Source organism: Strix aluco, chromosome 3 (assembly GCF_031877795.1).
Source record: "Strix aluco isolate bStrAlu1 chromosome 3, bStrAlu1.hap1, whole genome shotgun sequence".
Classification (NCBI taxonomy): Eukaryota; Metazoa; Chordata; class Aves; order Strigiformes; family Strigidae; genus Strix; species Strix aluco.
In genome coordinates this window covers 41,144,706-41,157,772 of record NC_133933.1, presented here as the reverse complement: position 1 = coordinate 41,157,772, position 13,067 = coordinate 41,144,706, and the positions used below count along the sequence as shown (strand labels likewise).

Genomic DNA, 13,067 nt, shown 5'->3' with positions numbered 1-13,067 from the left:
GAGGGCAGCCACTGAGCACACACTAATGGAGCCTTTCCTTCCTCTCTCTAGGCTTTAGTTCAAAGGAAAAATTGAATCCGAAGCCACTGGAGTCCATCTCCCAGGGGAATCCAAGTACGTACTTCAGAATTAATTTCATAATTAAGCAATACCATTTTATTAATTACATGTTGTCAGAATGTATTCAAATTAAACAGCAAAACGTAAGCTTTCAAGAAAGCCTAAGAAACTCGAGGAATGCATTTTTCCCTTGCAGAGGAATAGCGAGCGCTCTCCACCAACCCCTCTCATACACATAATTGGTTTCTGCTTCTACAAGGAAGGAAATAACAGCCAAGATTTAGCTTACCTGGGCAGGGAGATGGTGGCTGCTCACCACTACCTCTTCCCAGGCAGTATCAGCTCCATGTTCCTGGGCTCAGAGTTTCACTCAGGGACTCTGATGATGGAGAACAGCAAACCAATCTGTTGTGGCCAGGGTTAGATGAGCAAGCCCTGCTGACCAGAGCAGGCTCCCGTGGCTATGCTGAGTGCGGGCACCCTTCCCACAGCAGTGGGCGGGAGGGAAGGAAACCGCCCAAGAAAAGGACCCGGCGTCTGCTGCAGCAAGGAGAGAGGGGATGCAGAGGGAGCATTGAGGATCACTCAGGCAAGGGATGGAGATGTAGGGTCCCCTGCTCTGAAGAGGAAATCTTCTACAGCCCTTTATAATTAAAGGCAGATTTGCCCATTAACTCATCTTTAGATGGGGCCCAGAGTAGAAGGAGAAAGAGAACACAAGCTGTGAGTGGAGATATGGGGTCATCTGCCGCCTCCTCATGGGAAGGCGCCCTGGAAAGGGGGCTTCACCCTCCCTCCGGCTCCTGGGTCCTCTCTTGCCCATCCTCCAGCAGCTGAATGCCATCTCTCACAGAACCAGCATTTTAAGGACTCTACATTAACCAAACATCTATATATTCCCAGGCACTCCTCCTAATACTTAAAAGTATTTTTTCCCCTATCAAAGATGTCAGATACACCTAAAACCACTGCAGAAATAAGGGAAAGAAGAAGAAAAGGGGAAGAATCTGCCCTACAGACACAACTGCACAGCAGGAAAGCAGAGCTCAGTGTAGCAGAGATGAAGGCAAGCACAGCTGTGTTTCCAGCAGTGGAGCTGAGATAAGTCACACCAGAATCAAAACTCTCATCCCGCTGATACCTCTAGGACCATAAAAGCTATAATTCAGATCTTGCCTCCCTGCAAATCTGAAAGTGCTTGGCTCCCTACAGAGCACCTTTAGCCTGTGCTCTTGCAGAGTCCCACTAATGTCCCAGCACCAAGATACTCCTGCTGTCTGAATCCTCCTCAGAAATTAAGTCTGTATGTAAGTGTATGTAAATCTTTGCATGCCCAGACCCTGCTGGCTAACAAACTTCCCACTTTCCACATATAGACTGCATGTTGTAGCTTCCTTTGAAGGGCAGAAAATACAGGAATACTTGGCCGTTAATTGAAGTATTATTTGTCATGTGTTCCCGGCCTTGTTTCACGATCTGCTGTGAACAAACACAGTTCTCAGTCACGCTTCTATAATTCAGCATTACTACAATTAGAAAAACAGACAGCCAGGGGCGAAAAAATTGAAGGTAATGAGATGGGAGGCAGTTGCATAAGCCAGTAAGAACAATTGGTGCTTTGTAGCCTTCAGGCTACCTAATGATTAAAACACACTATTGTGGACAGTCTGATTGGTAGGAGGCATCATCGGAGGGAAATCAAAAGATGGGGATGACCCGGACACCAGAGGGGGAAAATGTTAATTAGCGCTCTAGTTAAGCCAAATTTTGATCCCACTCCTAGTCACAGCCCAACTGACAAATGTTTTACCACTAACTTGCAGAAATGTAAAAGCAGGCAGGCAGGCAGTGAAGACAGCATTTGCAGAAGCACAAAGATGGGGTACATCTATGTAGTTAGAGGGAAGAGTTTGTTTGGGTGCAGGCATAGCTCTTCTAGAATATTGCTTTCAGCCCAGAGAGGCAACACACAACAGCACGCTGCTGCTGCTGCTGCTGCTGCTGCACACACGGGTACAAGCCTACAGCTACGTGAGAAAAGAGTCCCCACTCAGTCTGAACTCAAGCAGCAAAATCATCATCCTCGATGTTTGTTCGAGCCCAGAATGAAGCTGCAAATGATTCTCATTCAGAAGCACAGAGTTGCCAGGATTGCTGTCAGCAGCTCCTTGAAGAGGCCCTACGATGTCCTTCGTCCCAAGGCACATCCCAGGCATCACACGTTTAGGGAATTGAATGGGTTTTCCCTCCCTCCTGAGCACCATTAACACAGTACGTAAAGAACTGTTCTGTTATGTCTATTATACCAATTAAGCCCACAAAAGTGTAACCAAGTAAATCCCTGTAGTCTGTGCTCTGCAGGTGGCCAGACTGCAAAAGCCAAGGGTCATGTCTGGCATTACAAACTCTCAACACCTCCAGGCTGTGAATAAAGCAAGCTGAGCCCAAGCCACGGCTCTGAGGACACAGGACACGAGCCAGCTTGCTCCTGTGTGGCTGACCTCTCCTCCCTAGCCCCCAAACACAGTGCTTCCAGACTGACCCCTGGGGACAGCTTCTTGCCCTTTTGTCACCCAGCTGGGTTTGGATGTCATATGGGAGAAAATCATGCCAAGTACCATGTTTACCAATGAGCAGGACAGACTTGACCCCCCAGCTGTGTCTTGTTCTTGTCAGAGGATTTTTTGTAGAGCTTGCGCAGCAGGACAAGTCACTAGATACAGACTTTGCTGCTCACAAGAAGCACAGCTATCAGAAAGGACTTAAAAATATTTTCCGTTGTTTGTGTGTCTCTCCTCAGATTGCAAGGTTGATTTGTCCTTCTTGATGGATGGGAGCTGGAGCATCGGTAAACGCCGCTTTCAGCTCCAGAAGCAGTTCCTCGGTAACGTTGCTCAAGCCCTTGGCATCGGCAGTGCTGGTCCCCTGATGGGCATTGTTCAGTACGGGTAAGAGCTTCTTGTGCAGCTACTCCCATTGCCACAGGGCACAACTGCACACGCTGGCAGCTGTAGCTCTGCAGGTGACACATGCTAAAGGTGTCTCTCCAGCTCGCACTCAGGAGCCTGGTAGCACAGATGGGTCCTACAGCTTTTGTACTGTTGTACATGAAGCAAAAAAACTGACAGTTGCTCTTATTTCTTCTTTTAGCGATGACCATTCCACAGAATTTAACTTAAAAACTTATGCCAACTCCAAGGACCTAAGAAACGCCATAGAGAAAATCACACAGAAAGGTGGACTTTCCAATGTTGGTAGGTGATGGGGCTGCTTCCACGTTCCCAGTTCAGGGAAAGCTCCAGAGCCTGGGCTGTAGTGAGCCCACACCTCCTCACCAGCTACGGAGGCTGTGACTGAATGGTGCTCAGCACCAGGGCAGGGCTGAGGAGGGGGTACTGCTCCCACCATGACCTGCCTGCGTTGGTCCAAGGCACTGTGAGTCCATCACAAGTGGACAGGATTTACCTTTCTCCTGCTGGGTATGTCTCACCGACACATTGGGGATCCTTGCTGACCCAGCTTGTCACCCCCAGACCTTCTGGGGCACAGGGAGGGGCCTGATGGGGTTCAGTGCAGGAGGGCTTCAGCAGCACTGGCACCAACAGCAGCGACATCCCTCCTGTTTGCACAGCCACAGAAACCGCTTCCCCCAGCTCTTGGCAGTGTTCCAACACTTGAATCAGCTCTCTGCCTACCATTTTGTGAAATATTATCAGGCAGAGTGCTTCCAGACCTGCAGCTCATCCTCATCTCCTTTTTTATTCCAGGGAAGGCACTTTCATTTGTTAACAAAAACTTCTTTTCGGATGCTAATGGAAACCGAGGTGGAGCACCCAACGTGGTTGTAGTGATGGTGGACGGGTGGCCGACCGACCGAGTCGAGGAGGCCTCCAGGCTGGCCAGAGAATCAGGGATCAACATTTTCTTTGTCACTATTGAAGCAGCTGCTGAAAGCGAGAAGCAGAAGGTTATTGAACCAAACTTTGTGGACAAGGTACTTCCTGGGCTCAGCTCTGGCCAGGAGCTTGGCTCTGACTACATTTTCCAAGCTGTTTCATTCAGGGCGTTTTCCTTTCCTTCTTACCACTTACGGTTATTTCTTGTCCTGCTTATACTGTCTTGAGGTCTCCTGTATGAAGAGCCAGGCAGCAATGCTGAAGTCAGAAAGGGGATGAAGTCAGTAAAGTTCTGGTTTGAGGTACATCACAGAGCAAATGGCTTTTTACTGACTAAACGTTGGCACAAACCTGCAGTCGTGCCGAGACGAGAGGTTTTCCAAATATACAGTAGCATGACAAAGCATAATTGCAGCCTGAGCTTTCCACGAGCCTCCTGCTGTCCACCTCCCACCCAGCAAAGGCTGAGGCGCCCTGTCAACCTAAAGTCAGTGTTGCATTTACAAACAGGTCCCATACATGCAAATACTGTGACACTCCCAACATAGGCATATCCCAGTTGTTCAGCTATACTGGATAACTCAAACATTTTGTTTCCACTGTTGATCTGATGCAGATTATTTTTGTGTCATTTATTTCTACTGCTATGGACTTCATGGTAACTCTCGGAAAAAGAGTAAATCCCTGCCATGTACAGCAAAACCAGAGAACACAAACCTTGAACGATTTGTATTTGGCACTAACAGTAGCCGCCTGCTCAACAGTGCTTCAGGGCAAGCTGGCACCCAGTTACGGCAGGAGGTATCGACCAAGTGCCAGACCAGGCTGGGCTCAGGAAGTAAGGTCAAGTTATCTGGTATTTCCAGGAAACAGATTTCCATCTGAACCATGTCATTCTGCCATGCAATAATCTCTCATGAGTTTCAGAGCTGCTCCAGAGAGCTGCGCTCCCTCTGGTCAGCATTTAATTGGATTGTTGTCTCATTTGCATTTAATGTTTTTAAAAGGGCAAAGCTACAGTGAGCCTCTGCAAACCTGCCAGGGACATGGCAGAAATGGGAGTAGAGTGGGCTCAGAATAGGAAGGTAAAGAGGGAATGGTGACTTGATACTGCTGCATCGTAACACTAAAATAGCCACAAACAAGAGCAGGACACGGTGAGGAGCCCAGACCGATGGGAACTGTCACCCCCTTGAAGCTGTTAGGTTTTATGCAAGTCAAGACCAGGCACCAAGAAAACAGTACCTTGGTCTTTTAAAACACTCAGACACACACACGAAGTTGATAGCTAAAGCCTGGTTTAACAAAACATTTTTACCTAGAGACCTGAGGCATTAGTATTTAAAAGGCACTAAAGCCAGGGACAATTTGATCCAGCCTCTCCCCACTGCTTGCCCCATCATGCTTGACTCCCTCTTCTGTGTAACCCCTACTTCCTACACATGCTCATCTGACTCCCAATAACTCTACAAAGCCTCCCACAGATCTACTCCCTACAAGTATTCAGTTATAAAAATTAATGGTTTTTTAAAGTATTTGGCAGACCCAGCACAACGGGGAATCTTTACAAGCTTTTTGAATTTTCACCAAAATTGACTGGTTTTTTTTCTGCTTAGAAGGGTATGAACCAAGGATAACCCAAATTCAGTCCCAGGTTTCAGTTCAAGGTAGTGAGGTTTGTCAGCAGGCAAAACTGTCCTCATTGCCCTGAAGGATGGGAGCTGAAGTTGCTGTGTGCGGCAAACACACGGGCTCTCATAATGCCCACTGGAGCCACACGAACAGCAGCTCTGTGATTTCGACGCTTTTTCTGTGAACAATATAACTCATCTAAAAAAGCTTGACAGGTGGCAAACTTGCTTATTACATTTCTTTCACTACTATAATATCAGCTCCATCCCACAGCTTTTTAAAAAAAAGGCAGGAAAAACTGCTTGTTACACAAGTATCTGTGATGTTACATTGATATCATTTCCCAGGGAAGCAGATGGTGACTGGAGGAGAGGCCACTTTAGACTCCAGCACTGCTCTTTCCAGAAGCCTATATTTACGATTTAGCTACATACCCCAGTTGAAACGGGTGGACTGAATTTCCATTGCATTCATCCTTGTGTTGCCTTGCAGGCAGTGTGCAGGACAAACGGCTTCTATTCCATCAACGTGCCGAGCTGGTTCAGCCTACACAAGGTGGTCCAGCCCTTGGTGAAGCGGGTCTGCGACACCAATCAGCTGGTTTGCAGCAAGACGTGCCTCAATTCAGCTGACATCGGTTTTGTAATCGATGGCTCCAGCAGCGTCGGCACCAGCAACTTCCGCACAGTCCTCCAGTTTGTAGCCAACATCAGCAAGGAGTTTGAGATTTCGGACACTGACACCCGCATTGGAGCTGTTCAGTACACCTATGAGCAAAGGCTCGAGTTCAACTTTGACAAGTACAGCACGAAGCAGGACGTGCTGAGTGCTATTAAAAGGATCAGTTACTGGAGCGGTGGGACCAGCACGGGAGCAGCCATCAGCTACGCCTCAGAGCAGCTGTTCAGCAAATCCAAACCCAACAAAAGAAAGATCATGATTCTCATTACAGATGGCAGGTCTTACGATGATGTTAGAGTGCCAGCCATGGCAGCTCACCAAAATGGTAAGCTCTTCTATCGCTACCTGCTGTCTCTACATGCCTCAGCATTTATCCAGGCCAGAGAAATGCACTTTGCTATGATTTGAAGACACTGGATGAAACTTTATGAAGGAAGAGTCATCCTGGGCTCTCATTGAGCAAGACCAGCATCTGTTTAATAGCTGAATGAGGAACTTTAAAAAAAAGTTTTTTTAAAAAAAATCGCATAAATCTAGCAAAATGCAGCTATGTCTGGGAGATCTCAGGGGATTTCTACTGTCATAACACATGAAGCCTCCTTTGGCTTTCCAGTCAGGACAGTCATACATCTTCCAACACAATTGTAAAACATTTGCATTGCAACAAGAACCTGTTGGTCGGGAGCCTGTTGTTCAGACCAGAGCAGAAGCTTTACTATTGTTTAAACCTTTTTGCTGTTGGCAAAAGGTACTTCCAAAGCACAAACTAGACCTTTCCTCCAATTTGAAAATACCATTTTTATACAGATAGAGCACACTGCAACTCACTGCCCACATTTTTGTGGCCTGGCAACTATGTTTGCAGTATTGGCCTTAAATCAGATTTAATGCAATGACAACTTTTATGCTCATTCTAAACTTTGGGTTTCTTTCCAGGTGTTATAGCTTACTCCATTGGAGTTGCTTGGGCAGCCCAAGATGAACTGGAAGCCATCGCAACAGACCCCGATAAGGAGCATTCCTTCTTCGTGGATGAATTTGACAACCTCTACCGCTTTGTTAATCAGCTCATCCAAAACATTTGCACAGAATTTAATTCCCAGCCACGGAACTGATGGACTCGAGCAAGGCAGGACCCTCGGGCACCATGCTGAAGGCACACCAAGTGCACCAGGAGTAATGTCAGTCCTCAGTTCAAGAAATACTGGAGGTGTTTTTCTCTGGCACTTTCCAGTCAGCAAGGTTGATTGCAGCTCTGTCCCTATGCATGATAATGCTCTGTGTAGACTGTTGATTTTTTTTTTTTTTTTTTTTTTTTCTCCTTGCAGGCTTCAGAAACTCTGATTTGGATGGATAGAGAAACAGGCAGTAAACATGGAGGAAATAACTGGAGCTGTTTGAAAAGCTGCTTTCAGTAGAGAGCTTCAGCTTGTCTGATTCCCACCTTTGGGCACACACAAGCTCCTTAAAATGTACCCCATTCTTCCTGAAGTGGACAGGTCCCTTCAGGGAGCAGCCACGATGCTCAGCTGCTGTGGCAGCAGAAGTACCTCTATGTGGCACTGGCACTGCCCAGGAGATGACACCCAGGTCAGGGCTGAAATAGCAGACACTTTTTTGGGGGGGAGGAGGGGGGGAAATGACACACATGAAAATTCAAATTTGGGTACCTTCCTAAAAGCAGGCACTCTCTCCATACAGCTGTCTTACCAGCAAGTTAAACTTCAGCTAGTGCAAAGTCAAGCACTGAGATTTATCCAAACCCAAAGACTGGAAAGCAAGCAAGAGGAAAGAGTCAAGCTGTGGGACCCTACAACCATTTGTCAACCCCAATAACATCCCAAATCCACAAAGCAGCCAACACATAGGAACTGGAATCTAGTCTCCTACAGCACTGCATTAATATTTGATTTTGAGAAGTGTCTTGTCCCCTTAGCTCTCTTGCTCCACTCTTGTGCAGCTCAAGGCCTGCAGGACTGCAAGAGAGCTGCCAGGACAGAGACTCTTCGAGAAAAATTGTGGGTTTAAGTTGCTCAGAATCAGAAAAGCATTTGAGAATCACCACTCTATCGTTAAACCACAGTTCAGAACAGCTTACAGCAGTCTCTAGTGTGAGGAGAGCTATTCAAGAGGCCATTAACAGGATTTAAGAGGGAATTACCTCAAGTTCTGTATTATACACTGGGAAAAGCAGCATTTTGGGCATTTACAGACACCCTCTCCCAAATTTGGGATTGACTTCCATTTTATGCATTGATTTCAAAATGAACCTACAACAACCCTGGATTATTCAAAGCACACAGTTGTTTCTTAAGTGAAGAACGAGCCATATCACTAATCAGTGGGGGAGAAGTGATACATTAAGAGGACCAAAAGAATTGCACTTTTATTAGGAAGCAGTTGGTTATGTTTCCATCCAGTATAATTTAAGAAAACATGTTCATTAAACAAAGTCATCAAAGGAAAGGCATGGAGTTTCAGAGCCAATAAAAACGTGTGTGTTCATGCACCTTATATCAATCAAATCCACATTACGTCAGGCTTGTGGAACTAACTGGAAATGGGAAGAAATTAAAACTCAAATTTCACATCTTACTTGCAAACCAGGTTTTTAATAGCTTTTATGGTTTTAATAGCCATGACCCAGGATGCTTATTATTCTCAAAAATGTTAATTGAAGTAAACTGCCATAAGGGAGACTCCTTCCTGTCAATAAAAGTAGCATAATTTTTTAAATTGTTATGTTTGGAAATATGATTGAAGTAGCTCAAAAATTACCAATTAAGTAAGCATAATGCAAACTAATGAGAATGGCAGATTCTGCATGATCTCTCTGCTGTGGTAACATAAGCCAGGCTGGGGTCCTTCGAGAGGTTATCAAAACCAATTCTGGATGAAACAGCAGTTTTACACAGGGAAGGTTCAGATCTTCCTCTTAGAAGAAACATTCAGTTCCAGCTCTGACTGAACATCATCAATACAATAATGCTACCCAGACAGAAGACACAGGGCACTGCCAGCTTCCAAAAAAAGCAAAACAAAGACAAAATATATTTGTATACAGAGTTTTTAACACTAATTCGTGCAGCTGCACTTCCACAGCAATAGCCTCTTGACTTGAAAAAAGTAAAGATTAAGGATAGAGATTTTGGCAGAAGCAGAGCAACCCCTGATACCCCCTGTCTCCTGACCCACTACCCGTCTCCTCCCCCTCACTACCATTCTGCTGAAAGCATCTTTCTCTGTCAACAAGGGACATTACATGGGTTGGACAAAACTCAAATGCATAAACTGAATTTACTGGGGACTTCAGTTCAGACACCAGATTTAGTGTCTGAAAACCTGTTTGCTTGGGGTTTAATTTGGGGCTAGCTGAAAAAAAGTCTTAACTTTTAGCTGCTCTATTGTGGTTTAATTTTTAATGCAACAGCTTACCACCACATAGTGTTTTCCTAACTGGCCATACTCTTGCAGCACAGAAGACTGGTACCCTGCAGACTCCCCAGTGTTTCGCTGGTGCTCTGCCGAAAGCATAGCACAGACAGCCGAGACACTGGGCAGAACAGTCAGTGCTACGTGTGTTCTTCAGGATATGCATTTTGATTTCTTCTGAAAGTTTAAACTTCAAGAAATGACAGTGAGCTTTCAAATGCTCTTTCACAGGGAAGTTGCAGAGCTATCTTCTGTGTCAAGGGCACTTCAGGGTTTGTTGTTGTTTAAACGGTTTATCTTAAGTTTACAGAACAAGTATGGTGTTTGGTTGTCAACTTGTGTTTTTATTAACTTCTCGGGATGACCTTGAAATTGTTGGATCTCAAAGTGTGAAAGTGGTTTAATGTTTAATCTGGCTCTCATCTAAACATAGATATCCTATTCATAAACACTGTAAACTTAAGTGTAAGCCTCAAAACTTGTAAGAATACGCCCTTGGATTAAGAAAAGCAAGCAAGTGGATAGAACACACTCCGCTTCACCTTTACCTTTCATAGCAAAATACTTGCCATCTACTAAAGTCTCTAAATACTGTTTTATTAAAAAACAAGGTAACTTACTTATAAATCTTCATAAATGTTTGAGGGGGTATATTTGTTTGAAGAAAGCAGCAGAACTCCTTCTGTAACATATACAAGCTTTTTTGAGCTTATCAATACGAGCTACTGTATCTTTTGCAATAAAATTTTCCCAAAGGCATGCGAAGTACATGTTGTCTCATATGTGGTTAAAAAATAAACACTAAATATGGTCCAAGCCATTTTAGTTTCTGAAACACAGCTGAGGTTCTTACTTGGATATGGAAGACCTAACAAGGTTGGTAAAGCCCCACGTGTTTCAATGTCATCCTTTTACATGCTCAGCTGAAAAAAAGCCTAAGAGTGAGCTAGCAGAGGAAGGACCGCCAAATTACCTGTCAGAGGAATCAGTCACTGAAGCAGAGTCTAATGGCTGAAAGGCATCAAAATCATATTTACTTTCCCAAGTCTGCAAGATCATGTCTTACTTGGAACCAGACTTCTTTTGGAAGTTGAAAAAAATTAACACAGTCTTTCTAGACTGTTTTTTTAACACAGTTTTTCAGCCCTGCACTTTCTAGATGAAGGGTTGAATCAAAAAAGAATCTAGATGTACAGATGCTTGATGCTGGTCCACTTAGTTTCAGATGCCTGACCAGTACAGTAGAACCTGTTGTCTGGCTGAGGCATCCAAAATAGAAGGGCACCAAAGGGTTGGGCTTGGAGGCAGGCAGTCAGCTAGGGCTGGGAGCTATCTGAACTAGTCACTGGATACATAGCCAGAAGGGGGTTGTCTGATCACCCTCTCCCTAGGAAATAAGCACCTTTGCACTCCGGAGTTGGGCTGGTGGCTTATCACTGCTCAGCAATCACAGTGCAGAACACCCACCTGGAAATAAATACAGACATCCACACTCTGGAAGCCTTAGGGGACCTCAGTGACAGCACCTCTTGTCTTTAACTCCAGCATTAGCTACTCACATTCTGGATATACAACCAAATTCAATTCAAAGCTCAAGCATCTCTTCAGAGAGAGGTAACTCCCATTTCCCAGCGGTATCTTACCTTGCTGGTTCAGACATGGGACACTGCGCACCTCTGCTGTCCCTGTGCCACCCTGTACAGAAGGCACTGCCTGCTGTGTGCGCCCTCCTGCTCCTCAGCTGCTGTTGCTTTGCTGGTTCAGCAAAAGGAGGGTTTCCCCCTGGCAGCTCCTGAATTTTGCTTTTCTGACAGGCAGGCAGACAAGATTCCCCTTCCTCCTCACATTCCTCCCCCCACAGCTCTCCAGCACACGAGGGGAACCGTTCCAGTAAGCAAGAAAAGCTCTGGGGTTAAGCATCCAGACAGGACCAAACCAATCTAAACGTCCTTAGTGGATTTAACACCCTACCTGTAAACTCCACAGAAAATTATCCACATTATCTACTTGACGAGTCAAAGCAAGCGGTAAGTATCAGAAATATGACCTCGAACCACAATCTTCTGTGGTATACATACCTTAAGTTATTTCATGGATGAACAAAGTCACTCTCTCTCCATCATTCTTCCAGTCATTTTTCTCCACCCATCAGCAACATTATGGAAACAGCTTGATCCCTTTTCTCTTCCATTCCCATCTCAGTTTGAGAAGTCTTAGTACCAGGCCATCTACATTTGGTAAATCACCTACATACTGCAAACATTGCAAGTGTACACCTGTATAGCTGAGTGCCTCAAATTCCGTAGTGGTTTTTTTCCTTGTTAAAAACTTAAACTGGGAGGTATCACAGGTTTTAGCACTGTATCAGCCACATCATTCACAATCAGCTGTCAGTCATACTGAATGGCAAGAGACACGTTATTTTTCTTAACACCAGACTAACCCCTTCTCTTATTTCTAATAAAACCTCTGATGATGCAGTTTAAGAACTCCAACACTCACTCATAGAAATTACTTCTTTTTAAGCGCAAAGAGAAATAGTAGTTAAAAGTTGCACCATATTGCTGAAGAGAACACAGTCACTTTTCCCACACCCAAATCATTATGGGGACATGTCTTGTTCATAGGCAAACCCTTAAGGATGTTAGGAAGGCCTCCCATGTGGGAGGGTCATTCCTACATGGTTCATGAAATCTTTGTCCCTACCTCAGGAATCTTCTACTGACCCCCCTCTCTGGAGGTGGAACACTGGGGTGAATGCAATTGTATTGCCATTTCATAAAGCAATTCCTCCTTTCCTGTAAGGAGGGAAGATGAGTAGGACTAAATCAGAAGGGTTATTTTACCTACTATGGAGAGGAGATGAGAACTTCACTTATCCCACCTACAAGCTTCGAAGAAACAGGATGGACCCGCTAACAAGTTGTTCTGCTCAGTTCTGTGTAGGTTCCCATACCACCCCCTCAACAGTGCCGTTCCGAGCATCTTCCCGTAGCAACGCGGCTACCATCTGTGATGTGTGGTGTGCTCTCCCTCATCCTCTCCCCAAGGGCAGAACCACATGCTTATTTCTATGTTAAATGAATGTTCTCCCCAGGAAGTGCACCGCTGACACACCAGCTCCTGCACAACAGCACTGTACCCACTCTGCGTGTCTGTTCACACCATGAACAGTGCACAGAAAGATGTAGGGCGCCAACGGTGCCCAGATGGCAGAGCAGTACAAAACCTAGACATACGGAGAACAGAAAAACTGAGACACTACTGAGAGTGGTAACACGCTGAACAGTTCAAAAGGAAGTTCACATGAAGTTAGCTCATGCCCCTCCAAACGCATGTCTACTTGTCAGAGTGCACTTCCCCCTC

The 13,067-nt window shown here is 45.3% G+C and overlaps 1 protein-coding gene across 1 annotated transcript in view; it reads left to right on the top strand.

Moving 5' to 3' along the window:
- VIT (vitrin) overlaps positions 1 to 10,466 on the top strand; it is a 56,713-nt gene extending 46,247 nt beyond the window's left edge. Inside the window, exons 14-19 of the mRNA XM_074818284.1 lie at positions 52 to 114; positions 2,861 to 3,008; positions 3,211 to 3,314; positions 3,828 to 4,054; positions 6,081 to 6,594; positions 7,206 to 10,466. Of these exons, the coding sequence (XP_074674385.1) occupies positions 52 to 114; positions 2,861 to 3,008; positions 3,211 to 3,314; positions 3,828 to 4,054; positions 6,081 to 6,594; positions 7,206 to 7,384 (1,235 nt within the window). The 3' untranslated portion in view covers positions 7,385 to 10,466. The remainder of the gene's footprint in view (positions 1 to 51; positions 115 to 2,860; positions 3,009 to 3,210; positions 3,315 to 3,827; positions 4,055 to 6,080; positions 6,595 to 7,205) is intronic.
- The last annotated feature ends 2,601 nt before the right edge of the window (positions 10,467 to 13,067 follow it).